At 37.0% G+C, this 17,393-nt stretch overlaps 1 protein-coding gene across 1 annotated transcript; it reads right to left on the minus strand.

Annotated features, from left to right (window-relative positions):
* Window positions 1–72: 72 nt before the first annotated feature.
* On the minus strand, window positions 73–17,016 carry LOC143901116 (hydrocephalus-inducing protein-like). The gene is made up of 30 exons (XM_077413088.1): window positions 16,925–17,016; window positions 16,486–16,612; window positions 16,159–16,295; window positions 15,693–15,935; window positions 15,173–15,452; window positions 14,813–15,073; window positions 12,472–12,775; window positions 11,773–12,060; window positions 11,225–11,469; window positions 10,568–10,861; window positions 7,791–8,031; window positions 7,466–7,694; window positions 6,850–7,077; window positions 6,479–6,783; window positions 6,237–6,396; window positions 5,963–6,158; window positions 5,650–5,883; window positions 5,392–5,555; window positions 5,121–5,325; window positions 4,398–4,972; window positions 3,939–4,074; window positions 3,160–3,450; window positions 2,807–3,019; window positions 2,581–2,694; window positions 2,171–2,421; window positions 1,926–1,938; window positions 1,586–1,813; window positions 1,363–1,508; window positions 811–994; window positions 73–506 (listed from the first exon to the last, which is right to left on the minus strand). The coding sequence occupies exons 1-30, from the start codon at window positions 17,014–17,016 to the stop codon at window positions 348–350; spliced, it is 6,543 nt and encodes a 2,180-aa protein (XP_077269214.1). The 3' UTR covers window positions 73–347.
* Between the last annotated feature and the right edge of the window lie 377 nt (window positions 17,017–17,393).

Here is a 17,393-nt window from a genome sequence, read left to right on the forward strand (position 1 = left end):
CTAGACTACTCCGGTCCGGGCTCTGGAGCGAGGCGCGTGCGCGACCATGACCAACCATGACGGACGAGTATCTAGACACCCTTTGGACTTTACATGATTAGAGCTCTAAAACATGATCTCTCTCGCAGAAAGAGCGCATTTTTTTTTAACGATATAATTATCATTTGTATAATCAATACAATTTTATGACGCGAATAAATTAAATGCGATAAAACACAGCGATATCTCGTTAGATATTGATATGTTTATACTCATTTATTATTCATATGTATACACAATTCTTAAATAATAAATCAACTTGATAAAGAAAATTTTAGAATCCGTATCTGCATTGTATGCCAAAATTATTATTCGCGTACACCTCTTAAATAATAAATCCAATTGATATGGGAAATCTTAGGATCTGCGCTGCATATCAGAAGTTTTCCGGTTACTGGATAACCGTCGTTTTCCAGTTCTAACTTCCTGTTTGACGTATCTTTTAAGCGAACGATGATAGGGACCACCTTGCGACATTTATTCATGTTAATGTGTTGTTAGATCGTAATAATTAATAAATCTGATAAATTATAAGATTACGTGGTATTGAAATAACTAACACTTAAATAGTCTTATAAATTCTATTAATTACAAATTATTAATATGTAAATTTTTATAAAAAAAAGACTCCTTTCTTTCCATTATTAAAAAAATGTTGTATAAATTATTTATATATATTAGAGCTCTCTTTCTTGAGAGATAAATAAATGTTTCCAATTTCAGAGATTATTAACATTCAAAAAAGATAATATAACAATTTTGTAAAATTACCTGTTTGGCTTTAATTTTGTCCAACGACGTCGTCGTTGCGAAAACTTCGGGATTGTCCAAGATAAGCTCGAAAGATTTGGTTTCTTTAAATATATTTTTGAATGGTATAGAAGCCGGCACGTCAGCGGTAACTGTATACGGTCCTTGAGGTTTCGGTAAGGAATACGTGCCGATAAGAGGAAATCTGTATATAAACGATTTAGAAACACATTCTATATATTTGGCTTATTATATTCTGACTGTGCACTGAATGACGAAGCAATCAGCAAGACGGGCTTAACTCTTTGATCTCCAAACTATCTCTCGCAACTGAGCAAAGATCAAATATTTCATCAATTTTTATCTAATCGGTTAATCTGACATAAACCAAAGAATTTTTATTATTTGAAGGAATTTCTGGAGATCCTAAAAATGTAGTTTGTCAATTACAATCGCATACAGATTTGAATACTTGAAGAACTATGCGATAGGCTATCGCAACATATGTCTCTCGAGTTTAATTCGATGTAGGATCACAAAGGATTAAGCCATCTTAATTGCGAATTATCGTACACAAATTCGCCGGCAATCTCGGATGTGGCTGTCAAAGTAGCGGAGATGTTGTCGACGTCGCAGGGCTCATAAGTTACATCGAATGCAGCACTCTTCAAAGCTGGCACCTCGACGTTCTTCGGAGTCGTGAAGCATTCGTTATTCACCTAAACCGAGAATGAGATTTTTCCAACGATTTTGTTATGGCAGAAAGAAAATATAAGAGGAAACGTTTTATGCTCACCTTGATGGCGAACACCGCAGTCTTTCGGGAGTGATTGCTTATAGTCAGAGAGAAGGTGGTGGAACCGCCGAGTACCGCGACGACGTGAGTCGTTTTCTCCGCGGGTGCTGGTATCGCTCGCAATCGCAGCTCATAGGGAAACAGTCCGAGCTCCTCGCAGTTGATGTCCAAGTTCACCGCGGTTTCCTCGGCAATGTGTAAAGGACGATACTCAACACCGATGGTTTCCTGTCACATTCACGGCGATCGTTATCGTTATTTGTTTGCCGCGATTAAATTAATTTGCAAGTTGCGGATGTTATTTCTTTATTATTAACCCTTCGCCATGTCGATATATAACGTATTGCGGTAGCCTATCAATAATTTTTCAAGCATTCAAATAGCGATTATAATCGGCAAACTATATTTTAAAAGATCTCCATAGATTTCTCCAAGTAACACTTTGTATATTTTTATTTATGTATTCTATTTATGCATTTATTTATTTAGATATTGTTAATAGTTTGGACCGGAAAGAGTTAAGATTTTAAAGCACCTTCAGGAAAATTGAACTTAATTGGGTATAACTTTCAACATATTATCGACAAAATCCGATGACTAACGCTATGTAAGGGTGCCACAAGCTTTGGTACGTCGTAGATCGTGATCCAGGGATGCTGACAGTTTGCCGTATATGTTACATACTGCTCCTTAAGTGGATTATCGAGCCTTAAAGCATGGCACACCGGAGATCGTACCGCAGTGACCAACTTAATCGACTCGATCTCTTGTGGTCTTGCAATATCGTATTGGAGTTCATAAAATTGATATTCGCCCTCTTCGTTAGTGAACGTTACCTGTACACGCGCGTGATTCTAATTATTTTGCAAAATATTACTTTACACAACGAAAGCACGTTCAAAGACAGTTAGAAAAGTTGCATTCTACCTATGTATTACCTAAAAGTCTTTTCGAAAATAACTTTTACATTATTTGTATTTTCGTTAATAATTTACCTTAAAATTATATTTCGATTCTTTGTAGGAGTAAAACTCTGCGCGATAATCTCGCTGGCCGTTCGCCGGCACATCTATCTTGCTATTGCCGATAAAAGTGAATACTTTGACATTCTGAAAAAGTAAATTAAGGAAAGAAAATATACGAATTTCATTATTGCGTTAATATGCATTAATTTAATTAATTATTTCACAACGTTTTAAATTTCTCGGAAAATTTCTAAACCTCGACGGACTCGTTGTCGTTTGTATTCACAATTTTGCATTCGAATCGTTGCTGCCTGCTCAGCCAATTGTAGACAGGTAACAATTCGGTGTACTTTGTTTTTGCCGGGAATTGACGTGTAATCTTTTGGAGAACTTGCGGAGGTAGACTCAGTCCTCGAAGACAGTACACCAAAGGCGCTTTGTCCTCCGGCAGCTTTAGAAGCAACGTACCCTGAGATAGTTTACGGAAAATATTACACGTTTGTCGACCTGTTGCTTTCATGTAGAATTTACAAAGTCGTTCTATTCGTTACTGCGTAATTATATACGATATCATTTCACTCGAAATTAGCCAAGTTCTCTTTTAATTACTTCGTGGGGATTATTCTCGCTGTTCATGACTAGAGGGGCGTAGGTGACTGCGCAGGTAGCAGATTTTTTCGAAGGAACGTGCAAGACCTCGTTGACGAAGAAATAGTCGCCGGTAATCTCCGGTTTCAATTTCCAAGGAGTCGCGGTGTCGTTTTCGACGTTTAGAGACCTCATTATTTTCTCGCGAACGCGACACGAAAAGAACAGAGTGTCAACCGGGTCGGGTAGCTTGCAGCTAGCTCCGGTAATTCTTACGCTGAGATCTCCATATTTTTCAATTTCAAGCGTTGCCTGAAAACAAAGTAAACTATACTTCTTGTCTAGGATTATATATAATTATATATGTATCACTGTAAAAATATGTAATTTTTGCGCTGCGTATATCCTTGCACGCCAGATAAGATTAATATCAGATTTAAATTAGAATAGAATTTGCGTATTAAAAGCTTTTTCAAAATAACAATTATTAGGTATTTTACGCGTTTGTAGAAATTAATATTAAAATAACTTTTAAAGAAATTTATTAAAATATAGCAAAGTCTCGAGAAACATATACAATATCAGGCACGTATACAAGAGTCTCGTTCTCAAGTTCTGAGGGGAAAAGTTACTTCGAAAAGTTAAATACGATGTAGAAATATGACGAGAGATATACTGTGTTGCGCAATAAACCACTTTTGTGTTTGGCGTATATTGTACGCGAGACTCTCGCCGAAGAGAGAGATCGAGAGTATTTGTGTGAACGGGTATACACAAGGGTAGAAGTTGTATACGCTTACATTGCCCTCGATCAAACTGTCGCGCTGAGTAGGTCGGAAACTGACAACGAAGTTGACGTCCATACCAGGAGAGCAATAGCCAGCCGCAGGAGCGATGCTAAAATCACTGGACAATTTCGACGTGTTCCACTTGAATCTGGAGATCGATAGATCATTACGTTATCGTACGACATTAATGAATCTGAATAAATCAATCTTTATCTCGCATTAAAGTAATGAAAGTTACATGTAAAAAGAATACTTGTAAAATATACAGATGAGAACTGTATTATAGAAAATAAAAGACGCTTAAATTATTTGTTAGAGAAAAGAGCATATATTTTTAAGAATGCGTTTTATTAAAAGAAATTTATGTCCAAAAATATTTTAAAATCCCTTAATTTCTTAAATTAATATAAAGTCCTACATTCTTTATTTATCTCTTTTACTTATTATATTAGTTAGGTAATAAAAACCAACCTGGCACCAATATCTCCCGTGTTCAATAGCACTATCTTTGTCTCGCTGAGACAACCTTGAACGACTATACCGAAAGGAACATAAGTCCTGTTCAAACGGAACTCCGCGCCTATACAGCTTCCGCGCAAGATAAATAACGGTTGGATCATGGAATTGGTTTGGTAAGCCATCTTAACGACGAAAGGACGCATCCTGCGCGTAGATTTGTATTTTACAACGACATTCGCAATTTTCCCCGGCTGAAGTACGATCGCTTCTGCCGGCTCGATCTCCAGAACTTCGGACAGATCGGGTTCGACGGTCTGAAGAGTCACGTCGAGCGTATGCGAACGTTTCGTTTCAGAAATCGATGCTCGAATGTGATCCTTTTTGGAATTCTCTTGGTCGACCTTATCCGGACAAATTTGAAATCGTTCGCGAAATCGATCGTATCCAGGTAGATTCTTCATAAGATCGAACTTTAATTCGAGTGCAGCACGCCCGTCGTTGATCACTGGCACTTTTTTAGTTATTATTTTATTAACTGGTAGATTACCAAGATCCACTGATTTGTCGCGCGGATTTACTAAACGAATCTGCCATAACAGAGTACAGAATTAAAAGTAATTCTGCAAGCTTTTTATTTAAATGAATTGCACAGATTACATATAGTCTGGTATTAAATGGAATAATTAATAAATAATATGTACTATATATAAATTTATTTTTAAATTATATTTATACCTTATGTATAATTCCTTCGCCAGTTATAGCAATCTTTTTTTCGATCGTCGAATTGATTATAAAATGCAAATCATCACGATAATGCACCTGTTCCAAAGGTCGGAATGTTATCGGAACGATAATACTTGACCGAGCGATTATTGTCTCTGAAAGGGCATCTAGATTTACAGAGATGTGTGGTTTCTTCTCAAATTTGCATTCCAATCTAAGAAAATTAATCGTTTTGTTAATTAATCTCTCGACTTTCGAATGTGATTAAAAACCAGCTTACATGTACGGAACATCGTCTGAATTCGTGATGCGTAAGTCGATGTGATACGGAGTGACGTTTCGAATGTAGCACGGTCCAAAGTCGTAATAATTAAAACTGAACTCCAAAATCGGTTTATTCGCTGTTGCTTTCAAGATTAGTCGGTAGGTCGGCCCTCTAGAAATCTGAATACGAAAAAGAGGCAGCGATTTGTAAAATCTCCGTTTACATCTTTCAGAAAACACAATGATATTGATATAGAAAAAACAAGAACGGTACCTTCAAGAGAATGGGATGATTCTTTATCACCGTCTTTCGTAACGCTGTGACAATGAGAGAACAGTTGGAATGCGATTCGCTAAGCACCTGATCCTGCGTTTGAGGCATTGCAATCGTGTACATATTTCTGCTAATTATTTCCGATGTCATGCCGAGGTCCCAAGAGTAGTAAACCGTCATCTTGCTCGAGTTTATTATTTCAAACGTGATAGTAACGGGCGTTTTTAACATCAACTAAAAATTAAAAATGCTTGATGTTGGTTAAAATTTATTTTTTAATTTTAAAACAAATTATATGTATATGTATACATACTTTCCCGTAGTCGATAATATTTTCTTTATTCCGATGTAGTCGCGCTATCTGGCCGTTCTGATCGACGTACGTAACGGAAACGATAATATCGTACGTCGTCGTCGTAACAAATATAGTCAATAACGCCTTCATTCTTTTTACAACGCATTTTACAAAAAATTGAAATTCGCCAACAAACGTAGGCTGATACTCGATCCTACGTAATAAAAGGTGTCCGATTAAAATATCTGAAAAATTTCGAAATGTTCAGAGATCTTGCTTTTTCTTCGTTTACCATAATATCTGCTCGCTTTTCGCTGGCAAAATGCCACTCATAGGCGTTATCTTTAAACGCTGAAGCCGCCCTTCGGAATATAAAGAGTCCCGCGCGATGTGAAAGGGAATCTGAAATTCCTCGTTGTTAATTATGCTTGCCGAACCTCGCACATTGATCCCTGTGGAGGACACAGATGTCAATGCATAAAGATCGTACAAAAAGTTTATATTATCTTTCTATCAGTCTCTTTTTTATCTAACCCAATACGGTTGGTCTCATTTTTAGATGGGCAAGCGAACAGCAAACCGACGGTTCTCTGACCGTTGCGACGAACAGAAAGAAACACTCCAGATTGTATCTTTCGACACGGAACAACCAGAAGGATTCGAAAAGGCCGATGTCCTCCGCGAGAAACGTAAACGCGAAGTCGACTTGTTTTCCTCGCTCAGCGATTCCTTCCGGAAGTGTACAATGAAATTTCGGGATCTCGCCTTCGGCGTGACGGGTACGATCGTCCCAAGCGAAATGATAGTCGTCCGACGTTGGATTTATCATTCGGAACTTGCTGAAATTTCCGATAACGCATTAGTGTTTGCGTCTCTATTCGGTTAAACATATATATATTATTTACATTACGTGAGACCCGCCGATTCCGATCACGTCGAGCTCAATCACTCTCGTACCCTCCGGAAGAGAATTGTCATCCGGTTGGTAACCGATGGGTCCTGGCAGTTTCGCGTCGCGTCTATCACCGAGCAGATAGTCGCTTTCCGGTATGTCGAAGTGGCAGTACGGCAACAAACTTCTTCCGACGATGGGAATAACCAACTCCGGCAGCTCCGGATCGAGATTCTCCATTCTGCTCACCGGAACAAACGGAAATGCGCGTATGCAGATAGCGTCAAAAATTTATGGGTATAGGTACGATCAATCCGATAAATAAACGGATGGAAATATACGTGACGATAGCGGCAGGCTTTTGTATTTATATTTCATTTGCACTTTTAGAATTATTTTTATTATTAAAACATCCCGATATCAGTTGCGCGCCACCGAAATTTGTATTTAATAAATAATATGCGTAAAATTTTATTTATTAAATACAAATTCCATTTATAATTTAAATAATTACGCGTACTGAAAGCTTCATTTATAACAAGAAAGATCCGGCAGTATAAATTAAATTATTTCGCAATCGAATCAGATTAAATTGAACGATATCGAAATAGTCGCGATGGCGATCGTACTTGCACGTAAGATATGCCTCGTAGTCGAACACATCCACGGGGGAGAATCGCAAAACGCATTCCACGGATTCATCCGGCGATAAAGTTCCCTTTTCGGGATAAATTCCAAACGGAAGATCGTCGCTCTCTAACCAGCTGTCGCTACTTCTTTCCGTCAGTCCGGCGCTGCTGCTAAAGAGATCGGATGGGCCGCATTGGCGAGCAGTTGGTTTCACCTCGATAAGATTGTCTGTGGACATTTATATATTTTATATTCGCATCGGATATACTTTTTTTTTTTTTTTTTTTTTTAAATAGATTAATAATCGTTCGAGAATGGAGTTACCTCGAGACGACAGGAGCTGTCGACGATTCGATTTTACGCTCCCGACGAAACTCGGATTGTGTCGTTGACGATGTTCGCGAGACGTTAACGAGCTAATTTTTGATCGAGCATCGTTTCTTCGCGATCTTGACGAATAATTCGCGATCGATCTCACCGGGTACTGCTCGTCCATATTTATCTGCCACGCGTATTCGATGTCGACGGTGCCGGTATTCGAAAAAGCGAATGCGTATTCGCTTGTCTGACAAAACAGAGAATTGTTAATTGAATTTCCTCGTATCTCAACCGAAAATTGAGAAAGTCGATGTCGCAAGCGCGATTTGTTTCTTTATACATTACGTGATATTTCGCATTTTCGAGGGAAACGTAAAAAAAGTATTTTTATTTATTTTAATACGACAAACATTACACGCGCGACAAAACATGATCGATTCATCATCTGATTTTAAATCATCGCGCGCCGGTTAGTTTAGCGAAAATATAACGCGCGAAAATACAACGCGAGAGAAAGATGAGTGAGAGCGTTTATGTATCTCGGTATACGTATTATGGAATTTTTCGGAATGGATAATTCCGATCAGAATTGTTTAGTTATTTTCTCGATTTTTTTATTGTGTTTTCTAAAGGAAACGAAATAATTCCGGTCGGAATTTACTCCGAAAGTCGTCGCGCCAGTTAGTTTAGCAGACCAGCGAAAATATATAGCGCGAAGAGAAAATATATGTGACAAGAGACATTTTTTAGTACGTTATTTATGTTTTAGTACGTGTTTGTTCGCTCCGCGATCTGCCGCGATCCAAGATCCAAACGCGAATACATGGCACGTGACACGCGCTTTCTCCCTGCGCGCGTATACGTACCCCCACTCCCTCTGACTCTCAGGAATTCGGGCGGACAACTTCCGGCTCATACGTCACGCGCGCGACCGAAGCGGGCCGAGCGGCCGAGCGCGCACGAATATAGCCGAGCGAGCGCGGAGTTACGCGTCGGACGTCGGACGCGCAAGCGAGTGGTTGCTCCGTAATTTTCGCAATTGTCATCGATCAAGAGGGAATCTGGCGTACAAGCGAGTGTCCGAGGTGCTTCGCGGGACGGCAAGCGATGATATGGAATATGTGTGAAGCGTCGGAACCGTAAGTGCGATCGCGAGATTCGCCTTTCGAAATTCGGAGTCGAGATGGCCGAGCGTGCGCCGCGCCGCGAGCGCGGGCTGCGCGCCTATAGAATTAGTGCCGCGCCGGTTGAGTTAATACGCGTCTCTTATTCGATGTCTCGCGGTCAACGCGGCGAGAAACGCGTGCTTTCTACGCGAGTATTTTCCGCTCGACAAAGATACCGCGGAAGTGCGCAGTGCAACGCGTCGCAAAAATTGCCGCTCTCGGTCACGTCGTTCGCGGTTCGCGCTGTGTCGAAGTGGACGGAGAATCGGCGCTCGCGGAGGGGGGGGGGGAGGGAGATCTACTTTCGAGCCGCGTCGCGTCGCGTCGGTGACGAGTGCATGACACGGCGGCATGTGACGATTTACGTTTCGATTTATGGCTCGCGCGCGATGACAATCGACGCGATGGCAACGTCATTTAATATTTGCCGCCAACAGTGCAAGTGCCGGGCCGCCGTGACGGCAATTCACGATCGCGGCCATTTGGCGGAAGCCGCGAGGGTTCAACCGCCATTTTTGAGTTTAGCGCTTGGCGGGGACGCGTCGTACAAATTCATTCACGGCGCAATGCCGGGCATCGAGGCTTATTGTTAGGCCGCGCCTGTTCGAACGTGCGTATTTTCGCGATACTCGGCGCGCGTTGGTTCACACGCTCGATCCGATTCGGCTGATATTCGAACGAGCGCTTGAAAAGTGAATAAGCGTCGCGGTATGTCGCGCGTCGACGCGAAATAAGTCGCGTTCCTTCTCGACCGCGAAATTGGCGGAAGAGCGTCACCGGGAGTGTGCCGCGCAAATTGGTCGCGCGATCGTCCGTATGGCGTTAAAATTGCATACGGGATCGTAATTAGCGTTGCTTTTTCGCATTTATCCGCGCACGTGAGTGAAGTTCCATTGCGAATCGAAGCCGCACAGCCCCGGTGTGATGCTGTCCACGGAGGCGCAGGGCGCAGGTAATCACGGCTGGGTGAGTAAATCAATTTATCGTTCGATATATTTGGTAAATGTATAGTAAATTAGATTACTCTTTCCTGAAAAATTATTTATCTATGATAAATTTACGTAAAACAAAGAAATTTAAGTAAAGTTTCATTTATCGTTCGATATAGGGCGAGTTTTTAAATTCGTCGATCGATAGATTCGCGCATTATGCGCAAATGCAGCTTTTACGGAACAAAGTTGCCTTTGCGCGTAATGCGATTCGTCAATCGATGAGTTAAAAAACTCGCCCATATTTAATAATGTGTAGTAAATTAAATTATTCTTTCCTCTGGAAAATTATTGGTCTGTGACAAGCTTACGACAAACAAGAAAGTTTAAATAAATGTCCAATTTATTTTGATGCATTTCTGGAAGATCGGTAACTACCAATTGAAAATTCAAAAATATTGCAAATACAAATATTTTTTATAAACTTATGTAAATTTTGAAAAATAATTCAAATATCTCATATACATGTTAACGTGAAATATGAATATCTTTGTGCCGTATCTCGAAATCCTTTTAAATATAAATTATTTTCGGTATAGCTAGCGCAAAATCAATTATACTGAAATAATCATAGTGTCTGATTTAGCATTTAAACGCAAGATATAAAATCCGTAATTGTATAGCGTACCTGAAACATTAGCGTATTCTTGAAATTGATCTCTTTAACGGGGCAAGAATATTTGGAGAATGCCACGGTGGCGTTAAGCGACACTTGGATACACTTCGTCGTGCCAGGTACGATTTCGTGACTCGGCTCGTTAACGGGCTCGATTGTTTTCTTGGCTATTTCCGCATTTGCCTCTTGCTCCCTGGCGTTAGAATTTATTGCCACCCACCGCACCTCTGTCTCTCGATCGTCCCAAGATGATTCTTTCGAGGGGTCGGCCAGTTCAATTGTACAGATCGTACACTCGAGACGCGTCTGTCAATTGTCGTTAACAAATAATTAGTTTATGTTTATATATAATATGCAACAATACTAAATTAAGAACTGCAACTGTCGTCGTACTTGATAAGAATTATAAAATCTGATCTTTTAATGAGAATTTTATTTTAACATTTTACTTTTCCTGTGAACATTTATTTATTGTACAGAAATATTCTTATTATCTTAATCAAATAATGTTTTATATATATTTCAAAGTATCGTGACAATGTAATTAATTAATTGAGATTTTTATATGATATGCCTTAATTTTGAAAGAAACAATCTTTAGATTTATGAAACGTGCAAGTATTGATCGGTGGTTATTCGCAAATTGTAAACTTGATAATTTTATATTACGTCGACGTAAATCACTGGCTCCGAAGAAAGGAATGTCGCAACAATTTCCTTGTAAGTCAGTGACTTGAGATGACCGATGGACGGAGCAAATACAACATTGGGATGTGCGCTCCATTGGAAACGCAAATATTGATTTATTGATTTATTAACGACTTTGAAGCTTTTTCTGTATATTTTATTGACAAAGCAGTATCCATAATCCAGTTTATAAATCAATGAAATCGGGAGGGTTGTCGGTGTTGAAACTGTGAGACATAGAGAATATGAATGAGCAATAAAAAATATATAAAATATACTTAGATGAGAATTTAGAAGATAAAAAATATCGTAAATTATATTGTTACTTTTTATAAAACGGTAAATTATAAAGTGGTTCTGGAACTCACATGTTAGAAATAATTTAAGATAAATACGTATAACAATGAATAAATATTTATGACAAATTTATTAAAAAGATTAAATAATAAACGAAAGAAAAAAAGGAAAAAACATGTAGTAAAATTAATATATTCTTTATAATTGTTCTTGTATGCTTTTCACTATCTTACCTCTTGTTGTACTATTTGGCTTTGATGATCTTCGCGATTTGTCATTAGATTCCCGCTTTTCATTGACAGAATTAAGCTTTGTATTCATGAGCTCTAATCCATCCAACACGATTAATTCCGCGTACGCTTCGCTCTTCAAATCAATTATTAGATTCTCGTAGGGATTATCAGCGATAAATAGCCGCACTTGACTTTCGTATTTGCCGATCTCTCGCGGAGTAAATTTTATTTCAAGCGAGACTATTTCCTCGGGCATTAAACGAACTACGACACATCGATCGTTTGATACTGTAATTTAATAGTTTAGCCATGTGTTATGTGAAAGTCATTTATATCACTTCATATAAATTCTATTAAATCTTACTAAATATATCTAGATCAATGTTATTTTATAGAAACTGAGAATTTGTCTGAAAAATAATCTTGGACAGTTATAAAGATTGCTATACAGGATTTTTAAAACTTTTTATTATTTTTATTGAACTATTTTTGTTGAGTAAACCTAGAACGTTTCAAATGACTGTAAATTATAAAAACCTACATGAGATATAAAATAACATTGATAAAATCACAAATCTTTTAAGATTTTTAATATCTACTACAAATTTTTTCTTACAAAGATTTTTTAATTTATTTTTTTAATTATTTTTAATTTATAAAAAAAAACTAAAGTAACGATTATAACTTCATAATACCAACCACTTGACAAGTTTCTTGTACTCTCGCAAATATTGAGAGTGAAAAGAAAATTTGGATCCTCATAAATCTCGACAATCACTTTAGCTGGTATTACACCAATGTTTTTAAAAGCGAATTTTCTTCCATTAGAATCACCTATAAGCGTGCGACCAAAGTTTAAAACAGCTCGTTTTCGTTTTCCACTCGGTGGTTCAATGATTGTCGCTTCTGGCACGCAAGCTTGTCCTATTAGTTTAATAGAAAACTTTTCATCCTTCAAATGCGGGGGAAGTTCGACTGCTATTTCGAAGACCGCGCAGCATGCCTGTAATTATAATTATTTTACATCTATCGAAACAGGTTTTTGCACAAATTTATTAAAAATAGAAATTAATAGAATAGGGAGTATGCAAATTGTAAATTATCGTTTTGTGAAATGTACGGATAATTATTTCGTCAGTAATTCTTGAGTCCGAATAAATCTCTCTTTGCATTATACACTTTTTGCCAATCTTTGAATTAAGATCGCAAAGAAATAAACGTATCGAAAGTTAAGTAGTTAAAATCACAAAAATCTATTAAATATTGATACTTTTATTGATAATAATTAATTTAAAGTACGTAGAACAATATTTATACGCATATCACTCGAGGCAATTCTTATATACTTTATTCCAGGCTTTTAATTTACAATCAGTAAGCAAATTAATTTGAATTGGTAAAAATGCAGCTAGTTTCATGAAATTTTAATATGTTGTTCTAGAATGCAAAATAGAATTTTTGGGGAATTTTTCACCGTCCCGTTTTGAAAACAATCTACTTCAAAAATTTAAATTTTGTAGCCACTGAACCTCCTTAAGAGAATATTAATCTGAATAACGAATAAGATGTTCGATGCGCGTGGCAACTATATTTTAATCGATTCGATAATTTTTATGTTACAGAAAATATCAACGCGAGAAGGATCATCAGCTTCGCATCGAGGGAACACGAAAGACATCCCGAGCAACCTGAGAGGAGGTGGAGGCCTGGGAGAGGCATCAGGCGCCGGCGGAACAACATGCGGTAAATATAATTAGTATATATACATATTGTGTTTCGCGGAAAGTTTAACCAATCGGCTTTTCAATCGAATAGTTAAGTTAGTCAGAAAGTGGAAATTAAAAAAAAGTTTAATTTTTTAAATTCCATTTCGAATTCTTGTGCTCAATAAACAGAGTATATTTTCGAGAAATTAAACGTGATTTTTTCATAAAATTTATTTAACGAAATGAAATATAGAATTCCGTGCTTTACACACACGTTCGGTAATTATTTGTCAAAGTACAGACTGTCTCTTTTCTTCCCTGCTCTAATCTGGAATATATGTTTGATTGTTACAGAATCATCGTAGCGACGTTGCAGATACAGCTCCGCTGCTGCGCATCGGTGTCGGTGAGTTTTAGCGTAGGGAAGCGTGGGGAAGTAACTCTTTTTTAATTTCTATTCTCCGACTAACTTATTTGCTGTTCGATTGAAAAACCGATTGGCCGAAACACAATATGTATAAACTAATTATATTTACCGCATGTTGTTCCGCCGGCGCTTGATGCCTCTCCCAGGCCTCCACCTCCTCTCAGGTTGTGCTCGGGATGTCTCTCGTGTTCCTTCGATGCGAAGCTCGTGCTCCTTTTCGCGCGTTGATACTTTCTGTAACATAAAAATTATCGAATCGATTAAATAGTTGCCACGCGCATCAAACATCTTAAAGTTCGAAACAATAACAGTAAGCTGACATGCGGCTTTGATATTCGGCACGTTGTTTCGTACGTGAAGCCTACCTACTTCTTATATCGCTATCAGTGATTTTCGCTCGAGCAAGTAGCGAAGCGAGCCAATTTATATCATAATACTTTTCAAGATATGATTATTAAGAGTAAATGACGCTAAAAGAGATGGTCAACGTTATTCCTTCCAATTATTAGAATTTGTGATTATCACTCCGCACTTATAATTTTCATGATTGTCACAACTCGTAAACGAATCGAGGCTTTATACATTTGTCGAAACAGGTTATCGAGCAATTTACTTATTAAAAACAGGAACTAGATATTGCACGCGAATTAAGTATTGTCTCGTTGTGACAACGAACAATAATTATTTCGTCAATAATCCTTCGAATAAATGGAATAAATCTCTCGTCGTGGTTATAGGTTAGGTTAGGTTAGGTTAGATGTCAATCTTTCGCTGCTTTAATTGTAATTTGCTCATTGTCATCTGGCGTTGTGAGATATATATTACTTATTAACATATCAATCACACAAATTATAGTGTATTAATCTTTAATTGTAAAATTTATTTCTTGAAAACAAGATAACCTTACCTCTATAAACGACGGATTGAACGAAATCGCGAATCTCTTGTGACTCATTGGCGGAATGCGTTCTCTTTCGGGTGTTAAAATGAAAGTGTCAGGTCTCATAGTTTTCGGTGTAAATGAATCGGTGAGTATGGTCAGTTCCACGTCGACGGGTATTACGTTTCGATTGTAAAGCACGAGGTACGTCGTGTGGGTGTGGAACACACTGACATAACGAAAGTACAGGCATTTTTCTTGACGAGCGAATACGGTATGTGCACCGATCTACAACAAAAGGCAATTAAGCTCTTTAATCTTATTTTCATTTATATAAACTATATAAAGTGTGAATACGAAATCGACTTGTCGAAGGAATTTAAATACTTCTTTCGGACAAGTAAAGTCTTTAATGCAATCCACAATGTGATTTTCGTGAAATATAGCGTCGAGATCTTGAAGATCGATGCTGGGTATGCAGGAATTAACGGATAGCTTTATTATTTTGCCATTTCTGCCTTCGGGAACGCTATCGGGCACGAGAATAATTATATCTTCCTCTTGGGAGCCTACGAATTCAGGATAACACTCGATTGTTATGGTATCGATCTCCCCGGGCTGAAGGTTTCCCTCGGTTTTTCTCACAGTAAAGGGGCCAATTTTTAACGTAGCCGCAAGGTCTTTCACTTTCCTAAAGGATAATTAAATATTTTTAAATTGAAACACGCATGTTTTATCTATAATGATGTTAAAATTATTTTTTCGAACACTCAAAATTTAATTAAAAATTAATTAAATAATATAAAAATAAAATAACTTTATTCGATAAATCGATATATCTTAATATATATGTCATAAAATTATTAATCGAAGAGAGGATTTTCTAAAAATGTACCTGTCATCTGATTTTTCGATTCGCGATTTATCTTTTCTCGATGACGTATCTGTCGATTTATCACGATACTTATTGATCGTGTTTTCTGTCTTAATTTCTGTCATATAGCCAACGGATGGATGTTTGATAGGCGCTGTTTTAATAGAGTAGTGAAGAGGGTATTGTCCAATATTTTCCACATTAAGATACAACGTTTTTTTCGCGCATATGCCAAGCGAGGCAAAATTTATCTCATTGTAGGGATAAACGCGAAATCTGTATTTAAAATAGATAATGATGTATATACAATTTTGAATAATTATTTAATCATTTTATTAAGTCTTATTGAAAAAAAATAAGTGGAGAAAAGCATTTCTACTCGCATTTCTATAATTACGTTACAATGTAACTTTTAATAAACTTATGAAAAGAATACTTCTCTCTTTGAATTTTTGCAAGATTTAGAGAAATTGTTAATTAGCTTTAAATAATATTCCACCTAGTGTAATATGCAATTAAGGAAACTGTGAGAGGAAATTCTGCAATCACAGCAGCTTGCTTATTCATATCGAGAAGGTGGCATCGTAGCAACGGACTTTCTTTTAGAATAATTTCATTCTTTGGTATGAAAGTTACCTGCAATTAAGTAGAAGTTCGTTTTAGCTTAATTAAAAGTTGAAGTTATTTTCATTTACATAAATTTTTTTGCAATTGTCTATTGTAAAACGTTTAATTCGATATATTAAAAAGATATAAATAATTAGCTTATTTTATTATTTGGTGACACGATGCGAGAAATTAAGAGGAAATATATCGAATAACATACTTGTACAACAGTCTCTTTTTTTGGTTGAATGGAACCAGAAGCAGGACTAATTTCTATGTCCTCGTTTAATTTTACTGGCAAATTCGGCGCTATTTTGGCTAGTTTGTTTTGCTCTTCCAGAAGTACCCTAATCGTAATTACTTATTCTTAATTGATTCACACAACATATTAATAATATATCATAAATATAACATTACAGAAAATTATAAAAGAATACTTTGCAATGTATAAAAATACATCAATGTGTGTTGTACGATTTCAATGATAACACCTCGACATGAATATAAGAGTTTGTTGTATACATTTTTCTACTTACGTATATTTAACTTCATGATTTCCCCGATTGCTTATTGTAAAATTTGCGCTCGTGGGAAAGCCAACCTTTACGATCTTTAAGTCAATTGGATTTGCATAATTAATGTCAACAGCAACGTCGTACGTTTCGCCAGATAAGGTAACGATTTCCACAAAAATAGGTTCCGTATCATCTTCGTGAAAGAAAGCTTTGAAAGTCAAGCTCCCTTCTATCATTTCAATCTAAACCGAAAATCTAGCTCTTAAAGATTTTAATTTAAACGTTTTAAACTATTCAATTTGTAAATATCCAAACAAAATATTTATATTAAAAAGATTAAAAAATTACATCTAATCAAATAAAATTTAAACATTAACGTTTTTAGTAATAAGTATTGGTATATTTAGTACAAGTTCGGTCTTTTACTTTGTTGGCGTGATAACAGAAATCAATTTTTTGATCACTCTGGGCCTTGACAATTCCCTTAGTCGGTTTAATTGAGATATGAGGATCTAATGGTTCATTAAGATCCAAATGCCAGAATATTTCAATCGGAGATTTATTTCGGATAAAACAAGAAAGAAAGCTTTTTCTATACAAGAGCACTTGGCCA

This window comes from Temnothorax americanus, unplaced genomic scaffold, assembly GCF_048541705.1.
Source record: "Temnothorax americanus isolate GAGA-0224 unplaced genomic scaffold, ASM4854170v1 Scaffold10, whole genome shotgun sequence".
NCBI lineage: Eukaryota > Metazoa > Arthropoda > Insecta > Hymenoptera > Formicidae > Temnothorax > Temnothorax americanus.